Source organism: Epinephelus lanceolatus, chromosome 21 (genome assembly GCF_041903045.1).
Source record: "Epinephelus lanceolatus isolate andai-2023 chromosome 21, ASM4190304v1, whole genome shotgun sequence".
Classification (NCBI taxonomy): domain Eukaryota; kingdom Metazoa; phylum Chordata; class Actinopteri; order Perciformes; family Serranidae; genus Epinephelus; species Epinephelus lanceolatus.
The window spans coordinates 29,516,467-29,531,141 of NC_135754.1; the positions used below are offsets into that span (position 1 = coordinate 29,516,467).

The window sequence follows — 14,675 nt, forward strand, 5'->3', positions numbered from 1 at the left end:
TTTATAATCGAGGAAGCAGAACAGATGCAAAAGTTGCTCAACTGTCTTACTTTTTCAGTGTGGTTTACCGCAGTAACGTCTGTATGTGTCTGCATAGGTTACATATGTCTGTGGCCGTGGTTCCCAGCATAGCCATTATCTGTCAGGGGCTCTGGGATGGATCTGAGGGATCAAAAGATCTTCAAAAGGATAAGGGAAAAAGCAGAAAACAAAATCCTGTTTTTTAATTCATGTGTTTTTCTTGTGAAATATTGAATACTTTCACTTAGAGATGTCAGGTTCAGTTAATGTTGGTTTTGGTAGCCTGACACCCCTTAAATGAAATACAGAAAGCCTTCCCTTTAAGTCTGTTGACTCAGTGAGCTTTAGCAATGTCTTTCAAAGTGCTATCTTATTCAGAGGTGGTGAAATTTGAATGTTTCGTGTTGTAATTGTCTTGCCTTTTATGTTATTTTCTGTTGGTATTGCTGACAGACAGCTGGCTAGCCATGTTAACATGCAGAAACATAGTGCCACTGCCCACAGTCTGGTCCCCACTGGTTAGCTAACGTTAGCAGCCAAGGCTAAAGTTAGCTAACCAGTGGGGACCAGACTGTGGGCGACAATGTGCCGCAACCGGGGCGGCGGTACTGCAGAAGTATTGTGTCCATCCTCTGGTCTTCCCCCAGGTAGCCCTTTTTAGCCGCATATCCCGTAACCATTGTTAACTATGTTAGCACCACTAGCTATGCTAACAAAGCTAACAAGTTAACAATGCTAAAGGAGGTTTTACCGGTCAAAATTGAGCTGATGAAAGTTTAAAAAAGTTTGGTTTAAAATATGCAAAAGCATAACCAAGTTCATAATTTAATAAATACATAAACACATTATTTAGTTCATTAAGGTTAAAATGTAAATCTTGTGATTGAGTTGATGTATTATAATGATATAGTAAAATGTTTAGAAGAAGTTGAAGTTACTAAGGCATTGGTGCAGTGTTTACTCTGTATTTCTGTGGCCAAACTAATGAACTAAATAACGTTGAAATAACATTGTGTGCCGCTACAGCAGAATTTGTTGTGGGACAGTGAATAGCGCAGTGTTAAGAATGTTTCACTAGACTCGACTTTTGTTTTGTAAATGTCTGAGGCTGAAGCAGATGATCAGAAAGACGGTCGGAGAAACATTTGAACGTTTTCATGACAAGCAGCCAACGAGGTATTTTATTCCACTTTGTTTCTCATGTTCGTTCTGACCGCCATTTTGTTTTCTCTTCTGTCATGTCACATTTCACACACTGTATTGATGCATTCTCTGTTGTGTATATTTTTAAAAATAGTTTTCATGGCGTGACAAGAAGGAGATGCTTCAGAGAGAGAGAGAAATGCCTGAATAAACATCCGTTTAAAAGACCTGTGTCTCTGTTGTTGTGAAAAGAACTACAACTGTTTTGGCATTACTAGCTGTTATTGCCGAATAAGCTGCACTGCTTCCTCCCACCAGACCCCTGGTGGTGAGGTGTGCAGTAAACGGATGAGCAGCAAAATTAACCTATAGATGACATGCGTAACCGGTTTTTGGCCGTTAATCATTGACATCCCTACTTTCACCTCATCAGGCTTTCAAAAATCTCTCGAATAAGACAAACCAAGCAGGAAAAATCACTCTTCATCTGAACTGGTTTTAAAAGGTCATAAGCCAAAAGGTTGGGAACATTAGCCCCATGTGTCTGCCAAGCTGTGTCTATCTGACAGTTTGTTGTTGCAGGGTGTGTGATGCTAGACTGCATGAGCCTCTGTAAACTATTATGACACTGGGTGACTGGGCAAAAAGGAGAAGTGCCCTCTGACCGCTGCCTCAGTGTCAGCAGAAACGAAGCAAGACTGTATTCGGTTTTGTGCTCTGGTGAGCCAAGGGGATTCACTGAGCTCCACGGAGTAGCAGGAAATCGGGTGTAAACATGACACAAAGCACATCAAGTGAAAAAGTCACGGAGGCCAATGAGCAGGGCAGATGATGCACTCACCAAGGATGAGGTCAAGTCACTATAAATTAAATCAGTGTGGGAAGCAGCTCTTCCTCTTAACTGAAAAATACAGCTTTTTGCTGCTGTTGTATCGAGTCTATGCAGAAGATATGGATAGTGATGGCTCTTTACATCATTATACAAACCATCGTTATATGTGTCAATTAAACCTAAGTGATATAAAAGTGTTGTGACCCTCAAAGCAGAAACACTAGAGACGTACTGGAAATATGCTGCAAATGCCAATTAGTCATAATTCTCAGATCTTCTCTCATGTTTTAATTTCAGCTTCTGCCTTGTGATTGTAATCTCAGAGACTACTGGTGACTAACTGAGAACGCACCTCATTATATTGTGTTTATGTGTCCTGAGCAAATCATAACAACTTCCTTGCCGATTCTAACTTTGATGTGCAGAATTTCTTAACTATCAAGGTAACACTCTACATGCGGACTTCACTGAATTAATGAGTGTTTGGCTTCTGAGTTTGTTCGCCCTTTCTTAACAGCACAATTATTACTGGTGTGTGTGCTGACTATATATTAGAAGTAATTGCATTGCCTCCGTGTGATATCACTGTAGAGCTTTGTGCCACCTCTTCAAAGTTTGAAGAGCTGCATTTTTTATCAATCATTAATCTGCCTGCCTCTCATCTCTGTATTTTTTCCAAATACCCAACCTGCTGTGACCTGGATTTGACTGGACTGTGGCCCTCCTGCCTACTCAGTGAATATTAAAGAGCTGTGTCATCTCTATACATATGGATTTTGCACGTAGTATACTCCCCTGGAAGGTCATTTATTTTGTAATATATGCAGAACTATAAAGGTCCAAGTACATTTCCCTGTGGCACATCATAAATACATTTGTCTAGTTTGGACAGGCCAATTATGAACCAAGGGGCTGAATCCTTTATTGGCAGGATTAAAACTAGGGATGTCAGTTTTAGTTGATGCAGCTTTTGATAGCCTGACACCCATTAACCGGTGACTAGCAATTTCATTCTCATGACTTACCATTTCATTTTCAAGAAAAAAATATGCAAAATAGGATATTACTTTCAGCCCACGCTCCATTGACTCAGTGAGCTTTAGCGCTGCATTTCAAAGCACTATCCATTTAGAGGTGATAAAATTTCAATGTTTTGTGATGTATATGTCTTGCCTTTATTATATTTTTTGTTGGCGCTGACAGACAATCAGCTAGCCAAGTTAACATGCGGTAACACTGGGTGATTACCGTTGGTAATGCCTTCCTGGTGGCAGGACAGCGTTGCTGTAGAAACATGGTTTACACTCTCCAGTCTCCACCAAAGTGCGATGAATAAGTGCGTTCATTTTGAGCCATGAAACCCCTCTAGTATTGTTAGGCTGCTATGTTAGCATCACTAGCCTTGCTGACACTGCTGACATAGTTAACATTACCAGGGGACTAAGAATGTTGAAGAGGGACCGTTTCTACAGCAACACTGTCGGGATGACATTAGTAGTGGTAATAAAGTGCTCCTGGGATGATGGTTTTTTCTGTAGGCTGACGCTGAAGTTGGTGTCACCCCATTTCACTCAAGCCGATGGGATTTTTGCATTGGACTTTGGATTATTGCAGAAAATAAACTCAATAAATAAACAAAATAAATAAACTCATCCACATGGATTAACATCACTTTTATGAATTTTGAAGCCTAAATGCAATTGCCAGAAGTAAAAAGCTAACAAACTACTATAAACAAACTACACCACGGTTGACACCACAACAAGGCACCACACGAGTGGGGTATTTACTGATGATTTATATGTCGTAGAACATAACGTGACCGCCTCGTGTTAACCACAGACCTTTTTTCAAGCGTTAAACAAAAAAACCCTTTAAGAAAAGACACTGACTTCAAGACACGGAAACAGGGAGTGCTAAAATGCTAACTCATTTCCAGGTTTTAGGACTCATTCCTGGAGCACTCCTTAGCCGAATGAACAGCACCAGTAGCTAACTCTAACCAAACCCTGGTGGTGCGCATTTAACCCATTGATGGTTAACCACGTGTTTCTTCATATGAGAAAGACCTCTGAATAACCGAGTCAAACCTTTATTGTGTTTCTCTCAAACTCTATTTGCTGTTGCAGATGTATCTAAGAGTAATTTCTACAAGCAAAGGTTGCCTCGTGGGATTCTGTCTAGACTAGTCATCTTCTTGACTTTTATTCTAATCAGGTTATTTATCTGCTTTCAAACTAAAAGCAGCATTTTGCATAAATTACAATATTCTTATCAAGAAGGCAGATATTTGATCTGCAAGCTCTGCTGCACAGGTGGAAAACTAGTTGCTGAACTCAGCTTCGATGTCCTCAGGCTTACAGAGTTTTAGTCTATTGGTGCTTTGGGCATTTGAGGTTACCCAAACTTCTCTTGTAAAACTGTTTATTACTTTACACAGAGCTTCGATTACCGATTGCTTCCCCCAGGCACTAAATACTTTTTTTTCCTTCTCCTTTCTTATCAATGCTGCAATTTTGTATCATTGTAATTTCAGCGCATCCCACTCATTTGCTTTGTTTGGTTAAATGACAATTCTTCTCGGTGTACGTCCTTGCTCATGACAGCTCAAATTATTTCTGTCATCCAGGGAAATTAGCTTCCTCTCTCCATTATTTCCTTCTGCATGAGGGGCACACACAATCACGCAATCCATAGCACTAAGCTCGGAAATAGGCCCTGCTCTGTATTTACATGATGACATTTTAAGGTTCAGTTCACCCGATAGATGCCGTGTTGTGTACTCGGGTTTCCAGACGCTAGTTTCAGAGATTTCTGCCGCCACCCCACTATAATGGCGGGGGGGTGGAAGTTTGTTTGCGGTGCTCAAATTGAAAGATACAGCAGCAACATGCAGAAAAGAACAGACCAAAAGAAATCCAGATAAAAAGTGCTGACAGCGAGGTCTATGGATCGCTCTCCCTCTCTCACGGTGGGCGTATCTTCTTGTCTAAGCTGTTACTGTGTGTCATGCTAACACCGAGCAAGCCAGTTATAAGCACCAGGAAGAGTCTGCAGGCCCCCAGAGTGTAATCTGCTCCCACAAGCCTCCAACCACTTCCACTCTACTGGAAGAGAGCATGCCTTGGGAGGGCAGACACTCTTGACACTGACTCATCTTGTGAGTGCAAACGGGCTGAAGAGTGGAGTGGGGGTGGGCTTGTGGTTAGTAGGGCAAGTTTAGCGTGGCTCACACCCTGAACTGACTGATTGAGAGAGACAGAGTGACGCTCGGCTGGATGAATGGAGGCTCGGGTGGATTTCATGCCCCGTGAAAGCTCCTTTACAGCAGTTAGAAAAAAAAATCACATTCCAGTAGAGATGGATACACTTAAGCTATAGATACTGTGAGGAGATTAAGTGAAAGCAGAGGCACTGCAGTAAACTGTTTGTGCTGCACATATCATGGTCTATAATATAATCTGTCAGTGTAACATGTATTATGATGTGTGGGAGTGTTTTTATGCCTTAATTCTGTCAGCATCCTGTTTATATTGAAATTTCTTACAGTACTTTATCCCTCCTTTTTAAGACCCAAGAAACTTTTAAAAAATAAATAAATAAATAAAATTATACTGTATTATTTTTAACTACCTACAGCACATAATACACTTTAACATCAATGATAATAATAATAATAATAATAATAATAATAATAATAATAATAATAATAATAATAATACATGGTATTTTCTATATCATAAAATAATAAAACTAAAATAAATAAATAAATAAATAATAATAAAAACAAAAGTTAAAAAGTGTTGTTATTATTATTATTATTATTGATAATAATGAGAATAATAATATAAAATATAATATAAATAAAAATATTCTCATTATATATTATTATTATTAAAAATAAATATTATTATTTTATAATAAATAAATATTATAAATATGATATAATATAAAATAATATATTAACAATTAATATAATTGTTATTATTGTTGTTATTATTATTATTATTATAAATAATATTAATATGATATTACTGTTATTTTATTACATCACTAATAATATTATATAATACTGTATATAATAATAAAATAATAAAAGTCAAATTAATAAATAATAAAAACGATTAAAAAAATTAAAAATGCTGTTATTATTATTATTAAAATAATATTAACTATTATTATTGTTGTTTTTTAGATTAAATAATAATATTTAATAATATATATATATATATATATATATATATATATATATAATAAACAAAAAATGGTATTATTATTTATATTATTGATAATGATCAAAACAATAACATAAAACATAATATTATATAATAGATATTGTATTATAACTATTAGAATGCTTTATAGTATAATATAGTAATTATTATAATTGTTTTTATTATTATTGGAAGTAGTGGTTTTAATAATAATAAAACAAAAAGAAAAATATTATTAATAGAAAAAAAAATGATTTTTTTTAATAAAAAATACAAACAAAAGCAAATAACAATTATTAATAAAAACATTATTCTTTTGTTTGAGAGGTTAACATACGCTGCAGGTGCTTTTTATTTATTTATCTTGTTTTCTTGTCACTCATAAAAGGTAAAAAAAAAAAATCGATAAAATATTTATCTGGAAAAAAAAAGTCTAAAAATACAAAGTTAAATAATTGATGTGACATCCTGTACAAGGGTCCGGAGAAACCGAACGCTGCGTCTGTTATCGGCTGTAATTCATGTCTGAAGCCATTCAAAGCAGGTCAAGTGTTAAAATGGAATAACATTCATCAGGAAGTTATATTGCTGATAACATCAAATGGCTCCGCTCCCATCTCTCCGCAGCACTCAAATCCAATTTGTACAGCAAAGCTATTGACACGGCAACACTCCGAGCAAGTTCAACCCACCGCTGGCAACGCTGAAAGGCAAATGTTGAAATACAACAGGGCTCGCAGGGCAGTGTTTGTACAAGGACATGATCCAATACTCTGCTGCCTCGTTCACAGGCAATTTCCCATGAGAAGAGAAGCAGCGCCTGCCTCCAGCTCCCTCTGTCTACACCAACTCATACTAATTCATCTCGTTCTTTGTTAAAATATCTGCCGTTACTGTTCGGTACAAAAGATGAATATAAAGTACAGCATGGATTATTTTGCAGCCGTAAATGAAATGATTTTCATCAGGGTAACAAAGATGTGGATGAGAGGGTGTTTAACTGCAGCAGTGTTGGTAGAAACTGCAGTTTGAAGCTTTCAAACTCTTAGATGTAGTTTGTCTTTATACTTGCATAAGTATCTCAGAGGAACTGGAAGAAGTCTGGTGTTAGGGAAAACAATCGATAAGGAATATTGTAGTGTTTAGTTTGAAGGAGTGAGCATCATGTTGTAACATCTGGATAAATGGAGTCTGTAGCAGCTGCTGCAGCACAAATGTGACTTAAACTAAATAAATGTCTCCCGGTTAGTTGTGATTTACTCAGTCAGCTAATCTCCCAATCCACTCTTCCTCTCATCTATCCTGCTCGTGCCTCCTCACTCTCTGCCTTTAGGAAAAATCACACATAAAAAAGCATAGAGCAGATTGCCTCTTCTCTTTGTAAATAATAAAAAAAAAGCTGTTGTCTCTGTAAATAGCTCAGTTATACAAGGCCGATTAGACTCACGTGGTTAGCAGCCAGCGAGACTGCTTGGCCAGCCCCAGACAGGCCAGCAGGCAGATGATCAGGTCCAGGATGAGGAGCAGCAGGTAGGTGAGCCACCTGCAGAGACAGACAGAGACAGAAAATTAAACTGCTGCTGGTGAGAGTGTGTTTTGGCAAAGTGAGAGGAGTTCTGTTAAAGGGAAAATCCACTTGTAACCTGGGTCTTGCTGGTGTAGTTTCTTTACTTCATTCCTATTAGTAATAAAACAACTGTAGCCTGCTGTAGTCCAGTGGCTGTTTGCAGAACCTCTCCTCCAATCTGAGTTAAGCAATTTTAATTACACAGCAATTGATGTTATGGATTTCTCAACACGTTAGAGGTTGGAGGGGTCATTTTTATGAGAGTAGAACTCTCAGACGTTTGATCAGGATCCTCCTGGGCGCCTCCTGTTGGAGGTGTTCTTGGCACGTCCCACTGGTAGGAGGCCCCGGGGCAGACCCAGAACACACTGGAGGGATTACATATCTCATCTGGCCTGGGAACGCCTTGGATTCTGAGGAACAAGGCTGGAAGTATAATGCAAGGAGTCCAAAAATCGCGGAAATCGATAACAGCACTCTCGTGGGGGACTGAGTGCGAACAGTATGAGTTCAAGCACTCTCGTTTGTCCCATCTCCTCCTGCTCGGGTTCGATTCAGTCCATGGTCACTGCAAAGTTGTTCTGCTCCGTTGAAATCGTTTTCAGATGTAAAAAACTTTGTTCGGCTCCCGTCCTCGTTCAGAGTGTCAAAGTGTCCCCCAGCAATGCATAAGGAATCTGCACTTCTCTGAAATACATACCTTTTTCTCCATCCCTACATAGACATCCTTCACCAAATCCCCTCCTTTACTGCCCCTTAATGGATATCCTACATTGGATCATCAGAAAGCATAAAGCTAGTCAATATATTGGCCATAGTCAATGTGTGGAACATCAGGTTCTGTACCCCTACATTCACCTTTGGGGGTACCCCACCTATGAAGTCTAACACCTTACCTCTCCCTTTTTGTTGGTGTTCTCCATGGGAGAGGTAAGTGACATTGCTCTCATAGTCATTTCCATGTTTTAGTGCTGTTAAGCTGTTTATAAGTTCATTTTTCAGCCTAAACTTATTGTATAATATGCTAACATATTCCTGTGTCACTTAGGGGCTCGAGTTATATGGTCGTATTTGACGGAGGATTTTGTTTTTACCTCTTGCTGTCAGAGTTGTCGGGAATAAACAGAGATCGCCTCCAAAGGTATCCATGGTCTGGGCCTCTTCATATCAAGACATTGCAGACAACACTGCTTACATGGACATACATATTTCGTTGATTTAGAATTCAACGTTATAGCTGAAGCCTCAAAGCTTCAAACTACTCTGTATGGCCCTACAATTTACTCAGAATTTCAAGCATCATTATGGTAAACTGCATATGTGCCGTCCGTGCCACGAGAAAAATCCTAACCAACAGCAAAATAAACCCAAGTTGTAATAAACACGAATCTGAAGCCATTAAATCGCTGTGAAAATGACTTTTGGGAATCACAAGAGGAGAGTGTCCCACTTATTTTCACCTCAGCAGACACATGCTGTCATCTGAGGTGTGTGTGTGTGTGAGTGTGTTGATGCTTGAGGGTATAATCCTGTCCGGCATCGCCCTCCTCAGTGTACCCATCTGTTGTGTGAGCGGTGGTCAGTCTGTGACCGTATACACAGAGAGCCTCTCCAGATGGTTAATAATGGATGAACTCGAATCCATAAGGCTGAATGTTCTACGCTGTGAAGAAGACGAGAGGACAGGGACAGTGATGTCACCTTTTCGCTCTGATTTATCAACTTAAACATCTAATTAAAGTAACCTCATCTTCACTTGTTTCATCAGTGCAGCTCTGTTTTCCCATCATCACTCCTACATTCTCACTTTCAGTCTTCTTTCCTTTTTAATTATTTATTTTATTTCCCGCCCATCTGTGTCTCCATCACTCTACAGCATCCTTCCCACATCTCCCTCATCACTCACATTCTCCTCCATCTTTCCTTTTCTCCACTCTCTTTAATCTCCCTCCTCTCCGTCTCTTTCCCTTTTCAGCCCCCTTTTCTCTCCCTTGCCCTCCTCTCCCTCGCCACCACCTCCTTGCTTATTTCTTCCTCGTTTCATCTTTTCCCCCCCCTCTTGGCAGGGTACAGTGCGAGGAGCTGGGACGTCAACACGCGCACGGAGGCTCTCGGCTGACACTGCCACCGTGTTTGTCTGTGTCGTCTTAATCCAATTAGAGTCAAACTGAGTATGGAGACACGTAGGGATGTGAGGGTTACATATATGTGTGTCAGAGAAGAAGATGTCCTCAAGAAATTGAGTCCCAATTGCAAAGACGCAGCTCAGAATGCGCTAGCTTGAGTTTGACGGGTTGTTAATGATAATGGAAATGACATTTTTATTCAGCCTTCCTAACAGAGAGGTCAGAGGTCACGGGTATCTACCAATAGAGGGTTTTATGGGCCAGCTGACCCCGGGCCCACACTCACCAAGGGACCCTGTTAGGAAGCTCATAAAATCACACCCAACTTTCCTTTTTTTATTTGCCATGAATTAAATTTTACAGTTTTTTTAATTGATATGAAAAGAAAATGAATTAAAGGCAGGACATTTTAAAAGACAGATTTAATGTCATGCTCTGGGCCAAGCATCTGTCGTTTTCCTGCACTCCTCTAATTTAATGCCATTACGGTGTTCCTGCAGCTTTGTCTGTCCTTGAAGGGGCCACCTGACCTGCGTCTGGCTTTGCTGTTTTGTTGGACTTTGTCTTTTAAAATTAAAATTGAGTGAAGAGATTTTTCAAAAATGCCTCATTTTATCATATAGTTTCTGAATATATTTGATTTAGATCTGCGTCCCATTCATTTTTTATTATATATTTCATTTGTTTTCAGGTATAATTGGTTCCACTGTGCTACACGCCGCGGGGGCTAAGCTACTGCAAAACAGAAAGAAAATCAAAAGCTGGTGCAGGAGAACATATTAAAGGGAAAGTTCGCCCCAAATTAAAAATACAATTTCTTTTTCTTCTTACCTGTAGTGCTGTTTATCAGTCTAGGTTGTTTTGGTGTGAGTTGCCGAGTGTTGGAGATATCGGCCGTAGAGATGTCTGCTTTCTCTCCAATATAATGGAACTAGATGGCACTCAGCTTGTGGTGATCAAAGCGCCAAAAAAATACATTTGAAAACTCAACATCAATGTCTCTTTCCAGGAATCATGACCCGGTTACTCAAGATAATCCACAGACCTTGTTGTGAGCAGTTTCATGTAGGAACTATCGCTGCGCAGAAGGAAAGGTACATCTACTCATGGATAGTCTCACTCACTAGACCTTTCTCAAGGGCCCACTCTCACTTTGAGATTGGAAAAAAAACGCCCCAGCTGCTTGTATTTCTTTCAACCAATCACAATCGTTCTGGGTGGTGCCACAGCAACGGTGTGCTTGCAAAAATATTGCCGGGGGGAAACAGGTTTTGGTGTAACACGCCCACAAAAATATCGCCTACAGGACGCGAACCATGGCAGAAAAATGGCTACATCCCCGCAAGATCAAACACCGCAAAAGTTAGTAAAGGACGTGTTGAAAACGGTTGAAAACTGCTACACAGCCGGAGGTGGTAGGGCGGGACTTCAGCGGGTGGCTCGTTCCGCTCAATGAGAGGCTGATCTATGCAGCGAACTTCCGCCCACTCAGACTAACTCATGGATGAGAAGCTCATGCTTGTGACAGCGCGTGTTATAAACGTTAATAGCGTCTTCCTCGGCTTAGCTCTAACATTAGTGAGCTCTGTGGTGCTAGGTGAGCTAGCTTTAGATGCATGCTTGTCGTACCATGTGTCTTCTAATTTTCAGGTTTGCCAATATGAAACGGAGATGGATGGACATCATGACAGCAATGTCTCTTTCCGGAAATCACTACCTGGTTACTCAAGATAATCCACAGACCTTGTTGTGAGCAGTTTCATTTAGGAACTATTTTCTTTCCACCAAACTACACCTGCCAACCTTATCACCGCCCAGAAGGAAGCGTGCATCTACTCATGGCTCATGCAAAATGAAACTCATCCAGAGCTGAGACATTAATGTTCATTGACCCAGCTCCAACGTTTTTAGATGATGATATTTAGTTGGAGTTAAAGTTGTGTCGTTAAGTAACTCAAATCCAACGTCTCTCAAACATCTTACGCTAACGTCAACTAGAATAACAATATTCAATCATAAGGTATGAAGAACAAAATCCCAACATCTTGAAAATGCTATAATGTTAATGTCGACAGGACGTCTGTCTGTCCAATGTAAGAATCCAATGTATTTCTGATGTCATACAGATGTCTGGTGCCTGTTGGGTAGTTTGCTTGGCGATAACTGTGTAATTACGTATGAGATAAAATAATACATAAAGATGAATAAAATTGTATAAGGCGACATGGTTGTACAGTGGGGGAGCCCTTCTGTGTGGAGTTTGCATGTTCTCCCCATGTCAGTGTGGGTTTTCTCCGGGTGCTCCAGCTTCCTCCCACAGTCCAAAGACATGCAAGTTGACTGGTGACTCCTCTGCTCACCTTCAAAGGCCTCCACAACCTAGCTCCCACCTATCTCTTTGACCTTCTTCAGGAGTCCCCACCCCCCTTCCACTCCCTGCGCTCTTCCTCTGCTGGTCTCCTGACCATCCCCACCTCACGCCTCAGCACCATGGGTGCCAGGGCTTTTAGCTGCACTGCCCCCAGGCTCTGGAACTTCCTACCCCAATACATCAGACAGTCTGAGCGCATAACATCCCTCACATCCCATCTCTAAACCCACCTGTTCAAGCATTCTAACTGTTTTTATCACAGTGTGTGTGAGCCCAATGTGCATCTCTTGCTCTTTAAGAGGTATAGCAGTATGCCTCAGTTTAAGTGCCAAAACATCAAATGCACATTAACCCTTGGTATCAAATCTGGACGCACGAACTGCAAAAGAAAACACAAACTGTGTCAGAGAATCAAAAACCTGAATAGAGCGCACATTACTTAAAGTAAGTGAGCTCTGCACAGCTGGAGGGTTTCTAGCTAAAAACCAAAAAACTTACTGATGTTGTCAACGTCAGAAACTGAGAGAAAATTAGATTAAAGAGCGAAAAAGAATAGAAAGAATCTTTTTTATTTGGTTTGTGAGTAAAGTAACACAACAAACAGTACGAGCACGCTTCAAGAGGAAACTCAATATTCCAGGCAGGATGAGTGCACTGACGACAGACAGCCAGCTCTGACTCAACAACACTTTGATGAGTCAAACACACACACACACACACACACACACACACACACAACCACAACTATTTGTCGGGGCATGAGGCAGTGATAATGAGTCCATTAACAGCTTACAGTGTCTGGCTGTCTGCTCTCCGTTTGCCTGCTCTGTCAGTGTGGAGATATGTGGGGTATTGAATTATCGGCAGAGGAAAGGAGTCACATTGCAGATCAATACAAACACAGCAGCCTGCCTGTTCCTGCAGACTCCACAGAAATACGATGAAGCCTACACGAGGACGGAAAAACTGGCAACGGGCCCGTTTCTGCTCTGAGATGATAAGAGTGTGAGTTTAATGAGACAAGACCTGGATAATAGTTCTTAACTTACTGTGGCTGTTAAGACTGTTTCCATCATTAGCTTGTGTAAATGTTGATGCAATGATTGCTAATAATTTCATTGGACTCTTTTATTATTAAACACCCCACTGAGCCACAGCCTGGAACGGACTTTACATTCACATAACTGCATGATACATACATGCAACCACCTTATTTCATGCCATCCTCTAAATATCGTGTGATGTATTCGGGTCATAAAGTAAAGAACTACCCACACATGAATTATCTATCTAACTGCATGTTGAGCTGACAAATTGCTCAGTGATTGCAGCCATAATGGAGACATGATACGATGAGTGTATCTTGCATTTCTAAGAAGCAAATACATATTTTAATTTGTAGTGTTTATATGTGATCATACCAATGTGAAACCTGGTTAATCAGAATCTTCCCTCATGCTTCGACATCTTCTCCCAAGTAAACTAGTTTATAAAGATGCAACTTGTACCTAAGATAAAAATAACTATATTTATAAAACTCTTCTCTCCTGATTTGCATTTAGAAACGCATGAGGAAATTTTTGACTCCCACAAAATTGCGGGTGCACTGCCCTTGAAAATATTCATGGCAACTTATCAAATGGTAAACAAGTTTGGAGGAAAATCACCCTCCTGAATTTTGTCCTCTCGGCTCTGGTTGTGTTCCAATTTTTGTGGTTTTCTCTCCCAGTTTAACCTGAACATCTGTTGCATCACCAGCAGTGTGAATAAATAGAGCTCCTTCCTGGCCAGGGTGCACTGGACAAGCCAGACACACTGTGAAACTTTAATCAAAAGCAGAGCCCCACTTAAACGCTGAGTCCCTTTGACTTGTCCAGTTGTGGTTACAAGTTTAGACGAGTAAACGAAAGTCTCAGTTAGATGCCTGGTCTGGTTGCCATTGATGATTAAGGGCAAAGGCGTGGGTGTGGATGGTTTGGACGGTGCGGCCTGTATGGTGGGGGGCCCGGTGTGTTGGGCAGAGAGCAGGCCCTTGTGAATGATGCCACCTTGGATGTAAACCTGTGGTCAATGAACTCTGGAAAACTGTGCCATTTTCTATATAAGCCCTTGAAAAGGCAAAACCATCTCCATCATGGTTTACTTTTGTAACATAGTCAGTAGCAATCTAAAACAAAATTATAAGCTTATTCTGTATTAACTATAAATAAACTAAAAAAAAGTTGATGTTGTCCAGTGTCAAGTCTCAAGACTGGGTTGTTTGCTGCCTCAAATTATGTGTCCATGCCTCGATTACATTGTAAGTTATTCATATTCCTTCAGTCCGTAAGGGTCCTAATATACCAAGCTGATTGGCAACCATTGGTCAATGTCAGGTCGTGGGTGAGCGCCTGTCACCCTT

At 40.2% G+C, this 14,675-nt stretch overlaps 1 protein-coding gene across 2 annotated transcripts in view; it reads right to left on the minus strand.

Annotated features, from left to right (window-relative positions):
- Positions 1–14,675, minus strand: part of ttyh2 (tweety family member 2) — a 107,656-nt gene that overhangs the window by 29,433 nt on the left and 63,548 nt on the right. For both annotated transcript variants that reach the window (XM_033611685.2, XM_033611684.2), the window contains exon 5: positions 7,658–7,753. In XM_033611685.2, coding sequence (XP_033467576.1) covers positions 7,658–7,753 — 96 coding nt within the window. The remainder of the gene's footprint in view (positions 1–7,657; positions 7,754–14,675) is intronic.